Consider the following 17572-nt stretch of genomic DNA (forward strand, 5'->3'; position numbering starts at 1 on the left):
TGAAGATGATGATCCCAAGTCCCAACCATTTACGTGGTGGGTGCAGAGCAACTGTGTCAGGAGTCAGGATCGTCAGGTTGAGAAACCCATGAAAGCTCATAAGGAATCAAAAAACAAACTCGTCCCAGTTTGGAAAAGCTGTCGTTCTTCTTTACTCCTCTGTCGCCTCATCGCGTGGGAGAATAAATCTTACCTTTTCGATCGAAACTGTAATCTCCAGTAACTCCAGAAACCCACTAGTTCATTTCGTTGATTTCTAGTTATATAACTTCTATTATTAGGAAATTTGATTCGAGTAAGAGCTTGAACCGAAGTTCGATCTAACTTATATGCGCTGGTAACTGGTAAGTTTCCCCTCTTGGGCTCTTGCCTTGCATATCTCTTCTTTTAAGGCTATATTATCGGTGCATTGCAACAAACATTGGATAGATTCGCTCTTCTCTCGTATCTTTGTTGTTTGATTTTGTCTTTTGTGATTTTTTTCGCTATTTTTCTTGTCCTGATAAATGTCTCTTATGATGTTTCTTCTACGGAACCTTTGAAGATTAATTCTTAAGTGAAGGCTGGAAAACTCAGGTGTGTCTCTTTGTTCGTTCTTCTTATATATGGACTTGGATTCATTCTCTCTTTCTCTCTCTCTCTCTCTCTCTCACTCTGTTCGTTTGTTGAACTCTAGATTTTAATAAAATTATATGTTTGATAAATTTTTGATGCATCAAGGTGTGAAGACTTACCTCGTCAGAGTTTGGTAATTGACTTTATCATGCATTTCTTCACATTTTGCCCCCAAAAACAAAATTCTGATAATTTTCAATTGGTTTCAAATCAATTTTTCTGCAAATTTAGGAGATCTGTTATATTCCGTCCCATGGTCGTCAAGGTGTATATGCAGACTTTTTGGGGGTCCAGGAGGTTGTTTTGGTAGTGTTGAACTTGGTTCGTTTATTGGTGTTGAATGTTATTTCATTTGTTTGTTTTAGAAATTATTCATAAATAAGCAAATACCTCCCATTTGAATCCAACAAAAATAGTTACAAAAATTAAATTTCAAAAGAATGAAAATTCAATCCCCTAGTTCAAGAACAAAAGCAAGACTTTTGGCTGTAGGTGAACTTGTCAACTTTCTAATGCTGGAGATTTTCAATGGTTAGAAGTACACTTAAAATCCTAAATCATAGGAAACCATCACATCTCTAAGAAGATGGGCGTTACCTGCTTGAACAGCATATGGCTTTTTGGGAACATCTTTCCGTAGCATAGGCTGATATGGGTCCTACAGAAATCTTTAAAAAAAAAGAAGAAAATAAATCTCCCAAATATGCTGGGATAATAGGGGGATGAACATAGATAGGATATTGTTGGTTTTTTTAATTATCATCATGTAAGAAAATTCGATCGAAATGGTCGAAATTTCGACCGAAATGCTTGAAATTTCGACCGAAATGCCTGCAAAAATCCAAATCGAAACGAAATGTAGTAGTAGGCACGAAATGTATCCATATCGTTTCATATCGACCGAAATTTCGACCATTTCAACACATCAGCATTCCAACTTGTTTTTCTTTGTTGATTTCTATCTCATTTTCACCTAATTTTCACTACTCCTTTGCCTTCGAACGCCACTTTTGTTCATTTTTTGCCTCCAAACACCTCCTAAGCCACAACAACTACAAAGGAAACTCCAGCAACAATAGAATATGAAGCATGAGCCACACCCAACAGTTCCAAACTTCCCCTTTTTTTATTTTTGTTTTGTTCATGCCTTAAATGATCTTGTATTGCCTTGAAATTAATATATGTTTAGCCTATGACTATGATCTATAATTGTGTTTTGTTAAACTTATCTTTTTATTATTTGCTACCATTTTTTCATTTTTTTATTTTAATAATTATTTTCTAAAATTATGTATTTTTATTTTATGTATATATGATATATAGGCTTTAGCTTAATATATTTGAGACACCATCACTTGATCTAGTCGGTCATTTTGTTTTGTTGACTTGTTGTATATGTAACCATTCTACCAAACAATTCAAGTATGTTGTTGATTCTATGCATGTATGCAATACAGTTTGCACTTGTCGGAACCAGTCATTTGTTAGTATACCTGAATGATAAATTTTCAATAGTTTTGTTTTTTACAAAATAGTAGTTCCATTGTGTTTATTATGCTTGAAATAGGTAGTATACAAGAATCCAAATCATTTTGAGTCCATATGAGGCCCGAAATTGAAGTTCCAATTTTCAGAAAAAGTGTCCAGTTTCAATCGAAATTTCGGCCTTTTGCAAGGTCGAAATTCCTGTTTCGGTCGAATTTTCTTCCTTGATTATCATTGATCTATATCAAGCTTCTTGAACATTTCCTCATTAGTGTAGTTGACTAACTGAATGACCGTATACTACCACTTCACTTTTCAAGCCTCCCCCTTCAAATGTGCAGAGCTTTTCCTCTTGGCCTTATCCACCTCTTATTCATGGATGTTTGGAGAATTGACCCCTAAAAAGAATTCTCATTGGAGGTGGCCTCAGCTCATGGGGCCACTTAGGTGAGCTCACATTGTGCAACATAATTGTCACTTCTCCACATTTTAAGCCTACATCGTTTCGTGAACACTGGTATCCTGTCACATCTAGGCTTGAAAAATTTTTAGGTCCATGCAAGTTTTACAGGAAAAGCAGTTTGAGCATTATTTCAGATATGGGTGCGACCAACCTTTCCCATTTCTAGCTTGGTATTGAGATTGATCTGAATTACCAAACATCAGAGGCATAGGTTCTCCCTTAGTCCCTTCTTTGCTAGCTCATTTGCTGGTCAAAGTCTCCACTAAGATGGGATAGCCATTAAAACTCTGTTATTCTGGTTACAATGATTATTTACTGAAATTATAGGTTTGCAGTTTGGGGAGGTTGGTAGCTTACCCTTGCAGTGGGAAGTAAAAATACCTGGCAAGCAAATGGTTATGTTATGTAAAGGTGCAAATCTTCAATGATGGTTTTTTAACCATTTGGTGATTTCCAACGGATATGGGCTTGAGAGAGTATTTGGATATGGATGGGATGGGCAATGGATATATAGGCTGAGCATTGGTTATGGCTGTCACCCTCACCCATTCATCTGCTTAGGAGGCATCAAGTCTGTAGCCCTATACCCCAAAATAGGGACAGCTAGGCTGGTATACAGGTAAAGGATACCCATTGGTGGCCCTACTGAACCATCTGTAGCATATTTTCTGTTTATTATTAAATATTATACCTGTGAACTTTATATGCTCCATATCACTCACTTTATAAAAGTTAAACATGAGATATACTACAACCTTCATTTCTATTTTTAGACAGGTACATATCTGTTCTTTATCCTGCATCCATTCATCTAACTGATCTAAAATGGGAGGATCACTGGCAAAGGGGGAGCCTTCTCAAAAGGCTCCGGTGCCAGAAACAAAGCTTGAGGCCAAAATGGTTGAGGCAATGCAGAGAAGGGCATCTGAAGGAACGGCAATGAAATCATTCAACAGCATTATCCTGAAATTTCCAAAAATTGATGAAAGCTTCAGGAAGTGCAAGACAATTTTTGAGCAATTTGGTTGGTTCTTTTTCCTGGTTTATACTTTTTGTAAGTTGTATCCAACATATGAAGAATTTGTATTGTCTTGGCACAGAGAGAGTTAAAAAATCTCACAATTATACCATTAACGTTTATCAGGAATATATGTAGAGAAATAGGTGGGAACACATATAGCAAATCTTGTAGAAGAGTTTTACATTGACATAGGCACAACAGTTGGACCTCAATGCTTGACAGAGGTCCAACTTGGTAAGTTGGTCGATTATGGCCCGGGATTGTAAGTTTAAAACTCAGGTTGAAAAGAATGTGCTAATCTTCCTACTGCCTAGTTTAAACTTATAAAATCATGATGACACTGGTTCAACAACTACCTGAGACATTGTTTTATGAATAGCTGTTCGTTATTAGGTTTAAGAAATATCCAGGAAAAAAAATCTCAGTAAGTTACTTGTAATTAATTTAGCTTAACTTTTGATAAATATTTAATTTAATTAGCTGTCTTTCTTCTGACATCCCTAAAGATACCCCCTGTCCTCCATCTCTTATGGGGTCTGGGTCATCCCCTTCCCCTGTCCTTTGCGAGCTTGACCAAACTGTGCCCCTCTTCCTGCCTCTCCATTCTCCTCCCCCTGGAGTGACAACCTCCTCTGTCTCCTGTCCAACTCCTCCTTGGCTTTCACTAAAGTTTTCTGTAGCAACCTTGTCTGGTTCAAAGGCCATATCCCCACCAATCCTGCACTAACCCATTGCCTTTCCACCCAGTCCCTTCTTATCAGCTGGTCCATCCAAACCCACCAAGACTAGATCTCTTGCTGTTTGCTTTTTGTTGATGATGATTTATTGGCGGATGAAGCAAAAGTAGGATAGTGCAAAATTGGAATTATGCATATCAGCCTTGTAATCAGAAGACTTAAAATTAAGTTGAACAAAAGCAGAGTATATAATGTGCAACTCCAGTAACAATAGGACTGAAAGTGAGGTGGTGAAAATTGATGATAAGGTGATACTGCCAGGTGCACATTTAGATACCTAGGTTCAATCATAAATGAGAAAAACAGGATAATGTTGCACAAAGTATTAGAAATAGAGTATTCATCCCCCCCCCCCCCCTTCTCCCCACCCCCCTATAAAAATTAGAATAGAGTGGATAAATTGAGGAGTGCATCAAGAGTGTCATTGATTGATGTATTCATTTAAAATTCAAAAGGAAATTTTAAGAGTACAATTATTACAACCAACAAGGGTATAAAAGGCTGAGTATTGAAGAAACAGCAGAGATGAACTGATGTAGCTTTAGATTAGGATTGGGACCAGTTCCATAGGCTTGTGGTTTCAGCTTTGGGGGAAATTGGAGAATTGGTGTTTCTAGGGCTCAGTTCGAACTGAAACTTGGTTCAAGTGTAGGGGGAAATGACGGAAGGATACAACCCAAATTAGTCCTGGATCTGATGTCTGAAACTAAAATCCTTAATTTTATGGCAGTTGAGAATACTTAGGACTTGCTGGTCAATTGGGTTTTAATGGGAGTAACGGCCGAGTTTTGGATTGACTGGGAACATTTTTGGATGGATGATCCCCTCAAAATGTGGTCGATTCTAATGGGCAGAATGGCTGGAATGTTAAGTTGGAGGTTTTAGGCTTTTAGAGGGAAACTAGGATTTAAAGGAAGTTAGGGTTTCAATGGTCTGTTGTAGTTGTAATTTGTATTGAGTGTACGCCTTGGTGAGGGGACCTGAGGTTGAAATCCGGACAGAAACTGATGGCTGGTTTGATGAATCATTGGAGTTGGGGGCTTATCATTAATGGCTACTCCGATGGGGTTTTTAAGGTCCATCTAAAAGGAAAGGGGTGAAAGAGAGGGTCAGGGGAGTTGCGCTTCCCACTGGGCGCTGCTTCTAGCCAGATCTTTAAACACAGGCTGATTCCACTGCAAAACAGAAATTTGGGCTTCCAAGCACAAACAGCAACTTGGACTTGAAACAAGGAGCCAGCCGATCTAGACTTCAAATGCTTGAGAACGGAAGAAAGGCAGCAGCGAAGTTTGCAATCAGAAAAATTCGAGAATTCCAGTGTTAAGTTTTCCATTACCCCCATATGGGTTATAAATAAGACTTAACAGCCTTAGGACAATGTCCAAATACAAATAGGAAAACTGAATGCAAAATAAAGTATAATACTTGTTGCTAAAACAACCCAAGGTAGTTCAGAAAACGTAATTAACTACTTAACTACTTAACTACTTACCAACCTTTTAACAACCCAATTAGCTAGGTCACTAGTTACTAAAGATTATAACATGTTATAACTAAAATTTAGCTAAAAAAATATATAAAATACGAAAAAGAGAAGTGGTGAGAAAGGATATGCATAGCTTAGGCCTTGTATCTAGCATGGCCTCAAACATAACTGATTGGAAGGCTAGAATCCATGTAGCCAACCCCATTTAGTTGGGACAAGGCTTATTGTTGTCGTTGTTAAGAAAAAGAGAAAACATAACTTTCCTACTAAAATCATGGGAGAGCGTGATCAACTATGACTTTCAAGTCATAATCACATGATCTCTAATTAAATCAATTATATCTAATTTCATGCTCAACCTTTGGACCCCTATTCTTGGCCCATTATAAAGTTAACTGTTGGAATCAAAGGCCCATCACGTATAACCCACCCTAGGCCATTTCCTTATAACCGAAGCCCATTTGGGATATGAAGCTGCCCCATGAACAACTATGATGTATGGAGCTGAGTGTTGGGTAGGGAAGCAACTACTTGTAACAAAAATAGTGCTGCTGAAATGTGGATGAATGATTGTAACACTGAAAAATAAATAAGGAACAACTTGGAGCTAGTATAAGAGCAGCTTCACTGCATGATAAGTTGCAGAAAAGTCATTTGAGGTGGCATGGATATGTTCAATGGAATCCTTTAAATGCTTCGATATGGAACTCTACTGACGAACTAAAAGAGCCAGGGATTGGCTAAAAATGACTCTAGGAGAAGGAAGTGAAATAAGTCATGCATAGCTTAGGATTAGTAGCAAGCATGGCTCTGAGTCGAGCTAAATGGAGAATAGGTGGGATAAGGCTAAGTTTTATTCCTTTAGATGGGAGGGTATGTCATTTTGAATTTTAGTCTGAAATTTGATACGTGGCCAGTTCAGACTGTTCCCTAATATCGAAAGGTATAATTGTCATATCAATCTCCATGTTTGATGACCCCCCTTCCTTTCCCCATCCATTCCCTCTAGCAAAGTTTGTACCTAAATAGAAGGATTTTACCTCAGATTAGGATGTTTTTATGGTCGATGATGAGATTTAGAAGGATGGGCAAGGTCTTCACTTTGAAGATTAAAGAATTTCCAGGTCCTGGGCAAGGCTTCGAAATGTTCTTGAAGTCCTTCAAATGACATAGAGCCAAGAGCTTAATATCCTTGATAGCTCAGCTGGTAGAGCAGAGGTCTGAAATCCTTGTTTTACCGTTCATATCTGGTTTCTGACACATGGTTAATCTTTAGAATGCTCAATAGAAATTCCTTTGATATGGTTCAGCATACATTTTCATTACTATAATGCATATTTTCTGTCTGGGTATCTAGAGATATACCCCTAGTCCATAGTATAGTAGATATAAAAGAATTAGATCATGTTCCTTGTCCTTCTTTTTTGGTCATTTATACTACACGATGTTGATATTTTGTACATGTCTGAATAACAAGTTAAGCTAGTTGCTTGAATAACCCTTTAGAGGAATTGAAAACAATGCGCATTATGATTAGCAGTTTTAGCTCTTTGGTGATGAAGACTGATGAAGCAGTGGTGAGGAGCAATCTGATGCAAGTTGAATGTGCTAAGAAGATATGGAAGGCTTAAATGGTGAAAGAATATGAGTGCATATGGTTAACAGAAGAATAGTTCTAAATGAAGTGGAATTGAAGTTTCCAGCCATCTAAGCTGGTCTGGTCTTGAGATTGTTGTGGCTAGAACCTGGGGATACAGGCTCACCTTCACCTTCCCTCTCCTTCAATTTCACCCTCAGTCTTCTTCTTCGATACCAAAAAATAAAAAAACCCCAAGTGATTGTAATCAATCTAGTTTGAGAACAAGAAAGTAAGAAATACTGCAAATATGTTAAGATATGTTTTCTATGAGTGTTGACTAAATATTGGTTGGAGTTTTTGACTGTTGTTATCAATTTTGGTGTATTAGATGCTTTGTATTTTATGAATTTTTGTATAAGTTAAATAGTTCTCATTTCTCTTCATAGATGAGGATTCAAACGGCACAATAGATCCACAAGAGCTGAAGCATTGTTTTCACAAACTGGAGATACCTTCCACTGAGGAAGAGATTAGTGATCTCTTTAAAGCATGTGATATCAATGAGAACATGGGTATGAAGTTCAACGAGTTCATTGTCCTCCTCTGCCTTGTCTATCTTCTCAAGGAGGATCCAACAGCTCTTCATGCTGTATCCAAAATATGACTTTTCAATCTCTGAAAATTTTCTTGAATCTGATGATTTCTATGTAATATATTTGTTTATTCTTTGCATACGCAGACTCTTTCCTTATTTAATGATTCCTGGTATTTGTTGAAACTCAATTTGTTAATTATGTAAACGTATCTTGTATACCTTCTGGTAGAACCTTATTTTGAGAACCCGTGTCTCGACTCATTTGAGTTTCCAAATATCTTTATATAGCGTACAGAGTTTTTACTTTTTATACCAAAATGTTTATTATTCATGACACCCCTGATCATTCATTCCCAAGTTAATATTCTCCTCTTATTTTTCCTCTTTTTCTCTCTCTCCTGCATTTGCCTTTTTAGGCTTCTTTCTATTTGGCCTCTTTTTAGTTTTCCTTGCTCAGCTTGTAATATGTTCTTGGTGTTTTTACATGTGGGAAGGAGCATTTGTTCCTTGTGTGTGGAATTTATGGAATTGAGTCACAAGGCAGCAAAGGTGTCTGTGTAGCTGCCAAGGTGCCTAGATGCATAGGTGACGCCTTGAATTTGAGTAAAGACTTTTTACTTGGGCCCCATCCTGGAATCCACTTGATAAAAGTTCTCTCTTTTGTGTTCCTAATTATTCAACTATTGGCATGAATAGAGTGTTAAGGGGGGTTAGGTCTTGAAAAGCATGTGTGACGAGAACTGGATGATATTTCAATCTCAACTCCTATTCATGAGACATGACTGCTCTGGAGAATACAATATTTCATCATGATTACCTGTTCTTTTGTTACTTCTAGTATATGAAAAGATTTTAAGTTCTCAGGTTTCCTTAATCAAATTGTTAGAAATCACGGATGGGACTGCCAGATCTGGAGGCGACATTTGAAACATTAGTTGATGCATTTGTTTTCTTGGACAAGAATAAAGATGGATATGTCAGCAAAAGTGAGATGGTGGAGGCCATAAATGAAACCACTTCGGGGGAACGCTCTTCTGGTCGAATAGCAATGAAGAGATTTGGTTAGTTTTCTCTCTCTCTCTACACAGACACACACACACACACACTCTTGTATACATGCCTTTGGCATAGATGATTTGTAGAACAGTGGCATGTACCTGAGATATGAACATGAGTATGTAACTTGGATGACCTTCCTCAACTTACTAGCTAACATCAAGTGCAGTGACACTGCCATCAGTGCTTAAAGATGTGGTCCAAGCTAGACCCAGAAAGGCCCAAGACCATCTGAAAAATTCAAGGCTTGGGTGAAGCTGGGTTACAACCTAGGTAGGAAAAAAAAAATTCCGAAACTTTGGGTTCGAAACCCTGAAATTTTGGTGAAATGTCACCAAAATTTGGGAATGTTTCGGTGCAAGTTTCACCCCCCATTTGGGGGCTATTCGAGATCTTTTTGGGCTGGTTTTTGGTGTCTAGCCTAATTTGAGGCCAATAAACACACTACGTGTGTTATTGTTGCCTAAAAACCTAACCTAAAGTGTTTTTTTAGAACATGAATTTAAACCAATATAAGTATGGATATTATGCAATAAAACACTAAGGTTTTCATTAAAGTGCAACAAGACATACCATGTTTACAACTTACAATTGGGAAACTCAGGCCTGAGGTTGGGTAGCACAGGGTAGCTTGGTTAGGGTTGATCCTGGGTTTGGCCAGCCATAGGGTTTTCTTTCAAAGTACTATGGAAAGCAAATAAATTCATTTCTCTTTCATCTTATCTACCCTTTTTAGTGTTTTTCCTCCACCTTGATTTCCGTTTCTCACCCTCACTCCTTTTAACTTTAACAACCGGCAGAGCTGCCGAGGTGGACAGCTGCCAGGGGAGCACATTCTCGGGTAAGGGGTAGTTCAAGGGATTCTGGTTGGTGATGAAAAAGGACTAAATTGCTGAATTTTGACTCTCCTGCCCTGTTGTGACTTTCTCCAACTAGCATAGCTGGAGCACCTTCTTGCCAACTCAACACATGCATTTTCCTCCAGCTCCACCTTCCCACCCAACCCCACAACACACCCTTCTCATGCCCAACACAACCCCAAGTTATCAACTTATCATGGATGATGACCTAGGAGGCAGAAATGGGAAAGGTCTAATCCTAGGCAACAACAATTTTAGTAGTTTCCTTCCAAATTAACCAATTCCTATCTTCTGCAAGGGATGAGGATGAAATCTGACCCACAAATGACATTTCCTCCTTACATTGTTCGAACCTAAAATTGATTGAATTTGAATTTTCCTCATTAATCTCCCCCTCCACTAATTCCCCTCGTGTTCCTACAAGGGTTTGCAACGGAGTTTTGCTCCTACAGGGACTTCCTGCTTTCCTGCACAGTATACCTCCTACTATTGGTCAACTCTAGGGTGGAATCTACCACGTCACCTCCAACAGCTCCTTCTCACCCTACCTTTCCCCTCTTTCCTCCCCCAATTGCCAAGTACAATTGGTAATAATCCAGTGACCACTACTCCGGCCAGTAGGGTTCTCAACTGCTCCTCTCCCATGGGCTAGGCATTTTGCAGTAGAATGCCAAAGCACGTGGCAGAGAGTACATAGAAGGGGTCTCTATTCATACTGAAACCTTGTATAAAACAAAGCCCTGTGTTCACCAACGACAGGAGTTGATAAGATCAGCTTCTTTGAGCTTCCACTTCCACACTCAGCCGAGCATACCCTTTCCTTGGATTTGGTCATTCTGTCTGTCATCAAAGTCTTCCCAATAATACTAGCTATCACACTCAAGATTGGAGCAGGGCACTAATGCAAAGAAAGATATCAAAATGAGATCCAAATTGTCACTGAGGACAACTCAATATGCTCCACTCCCATCTGGGCTCCAAGGTCTCACAATAAATGGCTTCTTCTGCACAAACCAAGGCCCTCCTTTAAGTACCTTCGTATGATCTGCTTCAAGGCTGAATTCGGAGGATAAAGACTCTACTTTGTAACAGGTTAACAGACGTCAGACAGTACCAGTGACGTATGCACCAAGCAGGGGCCCAGAAAGAGCTGCAAGAGGCTTTAGCACCGCTGGGCCTTTGCGCAAACCCCTGGGGTTATTTTGGCCCTTGTCCTTCAATTTTGTTTGTTTTATTTTAGTTGGATTCTTAATTTATCTGAAGAATTTGTGTCTTATTTCAGTTATTAGTTGTGGAGTCTAAGTAGGAGTCCAAGATTAGTCTAGAGTTGGGTCTCCAAGTCCAAGTTTTGAGTCTTTTTTGAGTCTTTCTGTAATGCTGTAAATTCATAGTCCATTGCTGTAACAAATCAGGTTTTTTTATTAATGAAAATCTCGGAGAATTTACAGCCAAGGAGGTATTGAGTAGGGTCCTTTTGAGGGGGACCCCGCACTTATTCCAAGAAGCTTCTCTCTTTCAATCTTAAATTCTCAATTCTGTTTCTGCTACTCCAGTTACTGATCAGAGCTCTCTCTCTCAGCAAGAACAGCAAGCAAGTGAATCCCCTTCCCAAGCCCTAGCCCTAAGCCCCCACCCATTCCCCTTCATCTCTTTCCATTTTGTGGCACTCTTTTCACAAGAATTCTGTCCAAGAAAGCTTGCTGTCCCACTCCCCAGTCAAAGATTGCAGCCCCCTCTCCCTTCTTAGGACACCAAAACCCTTCGGCCATTAGCCCCATTCCCTCCCTTCGCTCGAGACCAAGAAAAAGCCCCTTCCCTCTCTTCTGCAATCAAGAAAGAAAAGAGAAAGAAAGAAGAAAAAAAAAGGAGAAAGAGAGACAGCAAGATTGGGCAAGAATCATTAGATCCTCATCCCCCTCTAGCCGCAAGCCTCCCATTACCCTAAATTCTCCAAATTTGAACCTTTTTTCTAATCCCTTCCCATTTTGTTAAATCACTACTTTTATCTTTCTTCCCAGTTTCTCCTAATCAATCTAGGTTTTGTTAATTGGGTTTTCCCCATGCCCTTTTTAATGCTCTAAACAATCCAAAAACCATCCCATCCTGGTAATTGGTAACCCTAAACCTTCTCAATCCTGTCCCAAAACCCTAGAATTATTGCTGTGGGTGTAAGAATTGAATCAGAAGCTGTTCCGTCCTCCTTGGTTGCATCAACCAGACAGCTTCTGTTGCTTCAAAAGCATATCTTTTGCATAGAGGAAAGAAGGCCTTCCTCCAATGAAGTCTCCTACCAGTGCCAGGCTCCATTTTCTCTCTTCTTCTCACACTGCACTTCTGTTACAAAATGCTTGTTCGACTCCATCCCTACAGCTTGGAGGAATAAACTCTAGCTTCAGCCCCTCCTCTAATCATCTGACAGAGCTATTAGCAAATAGATCATTCCATGCTACCCCCTTCCCTGCCGGAGGAACAGGGAGGGGATAGCCAGGCCCTCGGCCATTCCTTGACAATCAGTTACTTCAAAACAGGACAGAACAGAATCCTAAACCATATTCTAAACAGTCACAAATAAACAATCAATTAGTCAATCAGACCATCTAGCAAGCAATCGAGTAAACAAAGCTACCAAATACTTCAGAGTAGGTGGTCGAAAGGCGTCGCCCTTCTCTCTCTCTCTGATTTGAACACCCCTGACTGAATCCTGGAGTGGGCCCCAAGGTCCCTCGAAACTAGCTGTCCGGACCCCTGTGGAGGGTTTTTTGGGCCTTTTCAGCCCTATTTAGTTGTTGGAATTTAATTCCAGAAATTCAGTTTGAATTCTCTAGTCCAATTTTATTATCAAGTCTTAATATGAGTTGGTGGTTGAGTGTCCTAGGGAGTTCTTTTTCAAGTGAACTTCTTTAGGTTAGAGTTTTAAGTTACTTAAAAGTTTATTTCAGTATGTGTCAATTAGGGTCCGTGGGATCTTTTAAATTTATTTCAATGGTTATGATTATTGGTACTGGGATCCTAATCTATAAAGGAGTCCCACTTGCTGTTAAGTTCTTTTAGTAGGTTATAAATAAATGCCTACTCTTTCTTTGTATGTTAAATGTGATTATTGAATAAAATTGAGTTAGCTACGGATAATGGTTCCTTGAGGGGGCCATGGTTGAGTAGTAAAGAGTTTTCTTGAAAGATCAGCACCTCTACCTGTAATTTCGGTCATCTTCTCCCAATCTCCAGCATATGTTCAGCAAGACCAGCACTCCCACAAGTAAGTACAGCAGCCCTCATCCCCTTCCCCTTCCTCCTCTCCCACCCGCATCCTTCCCTCATTCCTTTTGTTCCTAGCACAAACCGTAGGAGTGCCCCCCCCCCCCCAGGCCAACCAAAAAATCACAGCCCCTCCCAGCTTCTTCCCCACCCTCGACAGAAACCTAAACTAAACCCCATTCCCTAATCCCTGCGATATCTCCTGGCCCCTCTCCCCTAACACCCTCAAGCTTCCCCACCCCTTCTTCTGTGCGGTAGCACCAAACTGTTCCCCAGCCCCATAACCTCCCTTTTTCTTCCTGCAGAATTGCACCAAGCCTTAGGCCTCTGTCCTATTGTTAGTTTCTAATCCATATTTTCCCTAGGTCTGAAAAATTCCTGCATTTCGTTTTCTTCAGCAAAATCTTATGCAATTCATCTCCAATCTCTAGACCTAAACCCTGGTTCAATTTAACTCTCAGCCACACCCTAAAAAGCATTAGAGCTAAGTCTGAAATTACAACAAAGCAATAACAGCCCACTCCCCCACCTAGCCGAAATCCCAAAACCCTAGTTTTCAAGGGCGTTCTTAAAATTCAGATCTGAATTCAGCATTACAGCAAGGTTTTAATCGCTTAGAACCACCCCAAATATCTTGGAATAATAATTCTCTTTGCTGGAAGATTCTGGGCAGTCCTTAGTTTTTGGGGAAAATTCACAAAAACTTTTAACCCTAAGACTGGTTTACATCATTCACTCAAAAACATCCACAGGGAAGATTTCTCCCCCAAAAAAATAAATCTTCAGGATCAGGGAGAGCAGGTTCAAGGCAGAATCTGAGAGCATGTATTTTGGTTGTTTTTGAGAGAGTGATGTAAGCCCAGTTTTTCTATATATATATATACACATATATACACACACAGCAGTTGGGTCCATTGAATTTCCTTACTGTTGTCCTCAAAGTCAGGGTAAAATTAGGGGCCACGGCTGGGGTTTAGGTCCATTTTAGGTAAGAGATATGGCGTAACTTGTTTAGCGAAATCTGATTTAGCACATGCTGGAGATTCAGAAAAATGTTGAGAACGTCCAGCAGGTTGAGGAATCTAGCCAGCAGTGAGGTTTGAAGGAGCTTTCCGTGAAAAACTGAAGAGAACCAGCCTGCGTGCAATTGGGTTTGTAGAGGAGGAATGGCACTTGTTTAGCAAAGAATACTTCAGAGGAATGGATCAAATCTAGAGCCTAAGCTATGATACCATGTTGTAAGATGAGGAATTGTTTCTCAGATAATTGTGCTTTATTTATGGCCCCTAATAGGGTATTTATACTTTACGTTCAGTGGGTAAACAACTCTAAGAAGGAAAATGAATACAAAGCTAAGAAGGAGAAGGAGAACAGGACAAATAAGAGTAGGACTTTCTGATTATCTAATCCTAATCAAGCTAGGACTCTAGAAGACAAAACAGAAAAGGATACCTACCTCCTGAGGACTCATGCTAGTGCTAGCTAGCGCCAGTTTCAAGAGGAACGGTTAGTCCTCAGTTGCCCTTTAGTAACAGTTTTCTTTTAAGTTTTAAAGGGATATGTTGATGCAATGGCTGGAACTAAGTCAGTGGGTTTTGTAATGAGGTGGAGTAAGTAGTCAGTGGTGTATCCCCTGAGGTGAATTTTAGGTATATTTTCCCCAAAACTTGGATCGGCAATGAGGGTATTTTTGGGTCGAAAAACACTTTTATCTATTCTAGTTGGTCAGAGTGACATCTTTTGGGTTCTTTATGTATGATCTCTTTAAGAGTTCAAAATCTTCTCTCCAAGACTTGTGAACCCTGGAGAATATTCAAAATCAAGAAAAGGACAAGAATGTTGAGCGATTGGAAATCAGTAGAGAATAGCAACTGTGTTGGTGGTGATGGGTTCAAGTGATTAATTTCATTACATTGGATTTGAGTGTCTAGCTTTGCAGAGCTAATTATGATTACAAAGCCTTGTATTTTCTAGGTTTTTATTTTTTGTTCTTCATTGTATTTGCGGAGAACCTAGAGTGGATTTGATGGAATCCTGATGGAGTTAGGTTTGTATTCAATATTTTTTCAGTTTATTGGTTGTTGGGAAGGCTGAGGTCCATTGAAATTGGGGGATTGAAGTCCTAGCCTTGCTGCAGGTGAAAGTTGAAGCAGGTTAAAGCAGTGTCTTGTCCATAAAGGTGGTAAACTGTTTAAGGATAGTATTGAGTCTATACGGAACCCCAAGGGATGTGCTCCCTGAACTCTGAATGAACTATGTATATCATATGCCACTGTTTGAATTTATCAGTGGAAGATAAATCCATGTCTGTAAAGTGGGTCTGTAATCTTGGTGGACCTAATGATATAGGGATGTGAGATGAGAGGGTAAATGCTTTTATGGTTCATAGAACAAGGCAGGAATTGTAAGAACCAATTCAACTCCCCCTCCCCCCCCCCTTTTTTTTTTACTCAGTTTGATCCTTTATCAATAAGATACATCAATCACATGATAGTCAACACTGTTAATGCATTTCTCCACTTCATTTTCCTATTTTAATCCTCTGTGTAACATCATCCTCTATATTAATTTAGTTATGATTGAGCTACTACATTAAGGAACCTCATCCTGAAACCTCTAGTGTAATAATCTATTGTAAGTGCAAATGGTAAGGCTTCAAAGTTGGCCTCTGTTGGGGATCTTCCTGCCTTCCAGGTATGAAACCAGATAGGTTCTTCAAAAGTATAATTTTTCTTCTTAGAAGGGATTCACTTAACTATACGAAACCCCCCCCCCCCTCTCTTCCTTCTCGTGTAACTCATCATATGAATCATTAGTTGTATGCCTTCATAGTTGTTATAGCTCTGGATATTGCCCATATTTTTGCAAATGAGGACAACAGTGCTTATGTGCTCATTATCTTGTTAAGCAGCTTGGTTGACCAAGATAAACCACAAATTCTCAAGCTCTTCTACACTTCTATATTATCTCGCCTAGGGCTGGGGCCTTTTCTACTTTCATCTTTCTCAATGCAGATTTTACTATTCAGGCACCCTAATTTTGTATATATGTCTATAACCGATGATTAATCCAGTCTTGTTATATGCCCAATAGATCTTGATTGAGTAGGTTGTACAGTTACTTTTACCCATATATATATATGTATATATATATGGAGAAAAAAGCATGCACCACCATTGTGCAGATTGCTTTTACCCTTCCCATGATCTGCACAGTGGTGAGATATGTTTCTTTTCCGATAGACACAGTATAAGGCTGGACAAACTAGCCATAGGATGAGGATTTGGAGGACCCTAAGACAACCCAGCCTGATTGCACCCCTACAATATATGCTCATTTTTGTAATCAATCAAGCCTATTTTACTCATTGGTATCTTAGAAGGTGGCTGATTTCTTGGAGGTTATCCTAGTTTCCACCCTCAGGGGCAAAATGGAACCCCCATTCTTTTTTCTTGATGTTGCGGTAACAAGCTTATTATTTCAATATTTGCCGCTTCACTATGCATTTGTTTTAACGTCAAGAAAAGTATTGAGGTATTCTGTATAGGGATTTGTGCTATTGGCTCATCGACTATATAGAATTTGTCATTGTCACCCTGATAGAAATATATCTGGACGTTCCCTCTTACAATGTCATTCATATATACCAAAATCCTGAGCTACAAATCTGAGTACTTATTACCGAAATTGGTATTTTCTATGATGCCCATCACTATAACCGTTGTATTTTTATTTTGAGTGCAGAGGAGATGGACTGGGATAAAAATGGCATGGTGACCTTCAAGGAATTTCTTTTTGCCTTCACGCGTTGGGTTGGGATCGACGACATGGATGAAGGTGGAGAAGATTGATTGAATTGAGCACAATCTCAGGAAGCAGCTTTCCTACACCCTGTAGTGGTACTTTGAGCCTACTCATTTAATCCGAGTGTTCAAGTTCTGATGAAGGATCATAGCTGCATATTGAATAATAGTGAAGATATAGAATCAAGTCCACTAGTCTTACTTCTTACTATGGTTTATGAATTTCATTGTACATATTCTTAAGACTGGTAGAACTCCGTATTATGACTAGACCTCCTCAGTGGAACGAACAGTTGCTTTTTTGCGTGCGTGTCGTCACTGCATTCTGGTACGCTTTTCTCCAAGTGCAAGAGGACCAATTTCAATTTTCTGTTCAATTTCCGATCTACTTGAATTTGCAGGGATTCAGGAATCAGTAATGACTAGGATATCGGTCTTGGCCAATACGCTGGAGACTCATAGTTCTTTGTCCCATTCAGCCTACCGATATTGGAATTGGCCAGAATACGTATTGGCCCTGTTGATATCAAATCCTTAAACCCTAGTAACTTCTGAGATATTTATTACTTGATGTGAGGTCCTTGCATTTGCACTCAGCGTTCAGAGTCAATATGCAA

General features: G+C 39.4%; 1 protein-coding gene across 1 annotated transcript; it reads left to right on the plus strand.

Annotated features, from left to right (window-relative positions):
• Positions 1-21: 21 nt before the first annotated feature.
• Positions 22-17416, plus strand: LOC149024770 (Calcium-binding EF-hand family protein). Its single transcript, XM_089144979.1, has 6 exons — positions 22-344; positions 545-576; positions 3337-3587; positions 7833-8035; positions 8868-9042; positions 16897-17416. Exons 3-6 carry the CDS (start codon positions 3389-3391, stop codon positions 17001-17003), a joined length of 684 nt encoding a protein of 227 aa, XP_089001105.1. The 5' UTR covers positions 22-344; positions 545-576; positions 3337-3388; the 3' UTR covers positions 17004-17416.
• The last annotated feature ends 156 nt before the right edge of the window (positions 17417-17572 follow it).

This window comes from Hakea prostrata, chromosome 2 (genome assembly GCF_041222555.1).
Source record: "Hakea prostrata isolate BN-2017 chromosome 2, UWA_Hpros_2, whole genome shotgun sequence".
In the NCBI taxonomy this organism is placed as follows: Eukaryota; Viridiplantae; Streptophyta; class Magnoliopsida; order Proteales; family Proteaceae; genus Hakea; species Hakea prostrata.

Coding starts and splice junctions, on each gene's coding strand:
- LOC149024770 (XM_089144979.1), top strand. CDS start 3,389: ATGGGAGGATCACTGGCAAAGGGGGAGCCTTCTCAAAAGGCTCCGGTG. Junction 8,036..8,867: donor ATCCAACAGCTCTTCATGCT/GTATCCAAAATA, acceptor TCAAATTGTTAG/AAATCACGGATGGGACTGCC. Junction 9,043..16,896: donor AATAGCAATGAAGAGATTTG/GTTAGTTTTCTC, acceptor TTTTGAGTGCAG/AGGAGATGGACTGGGATAAA.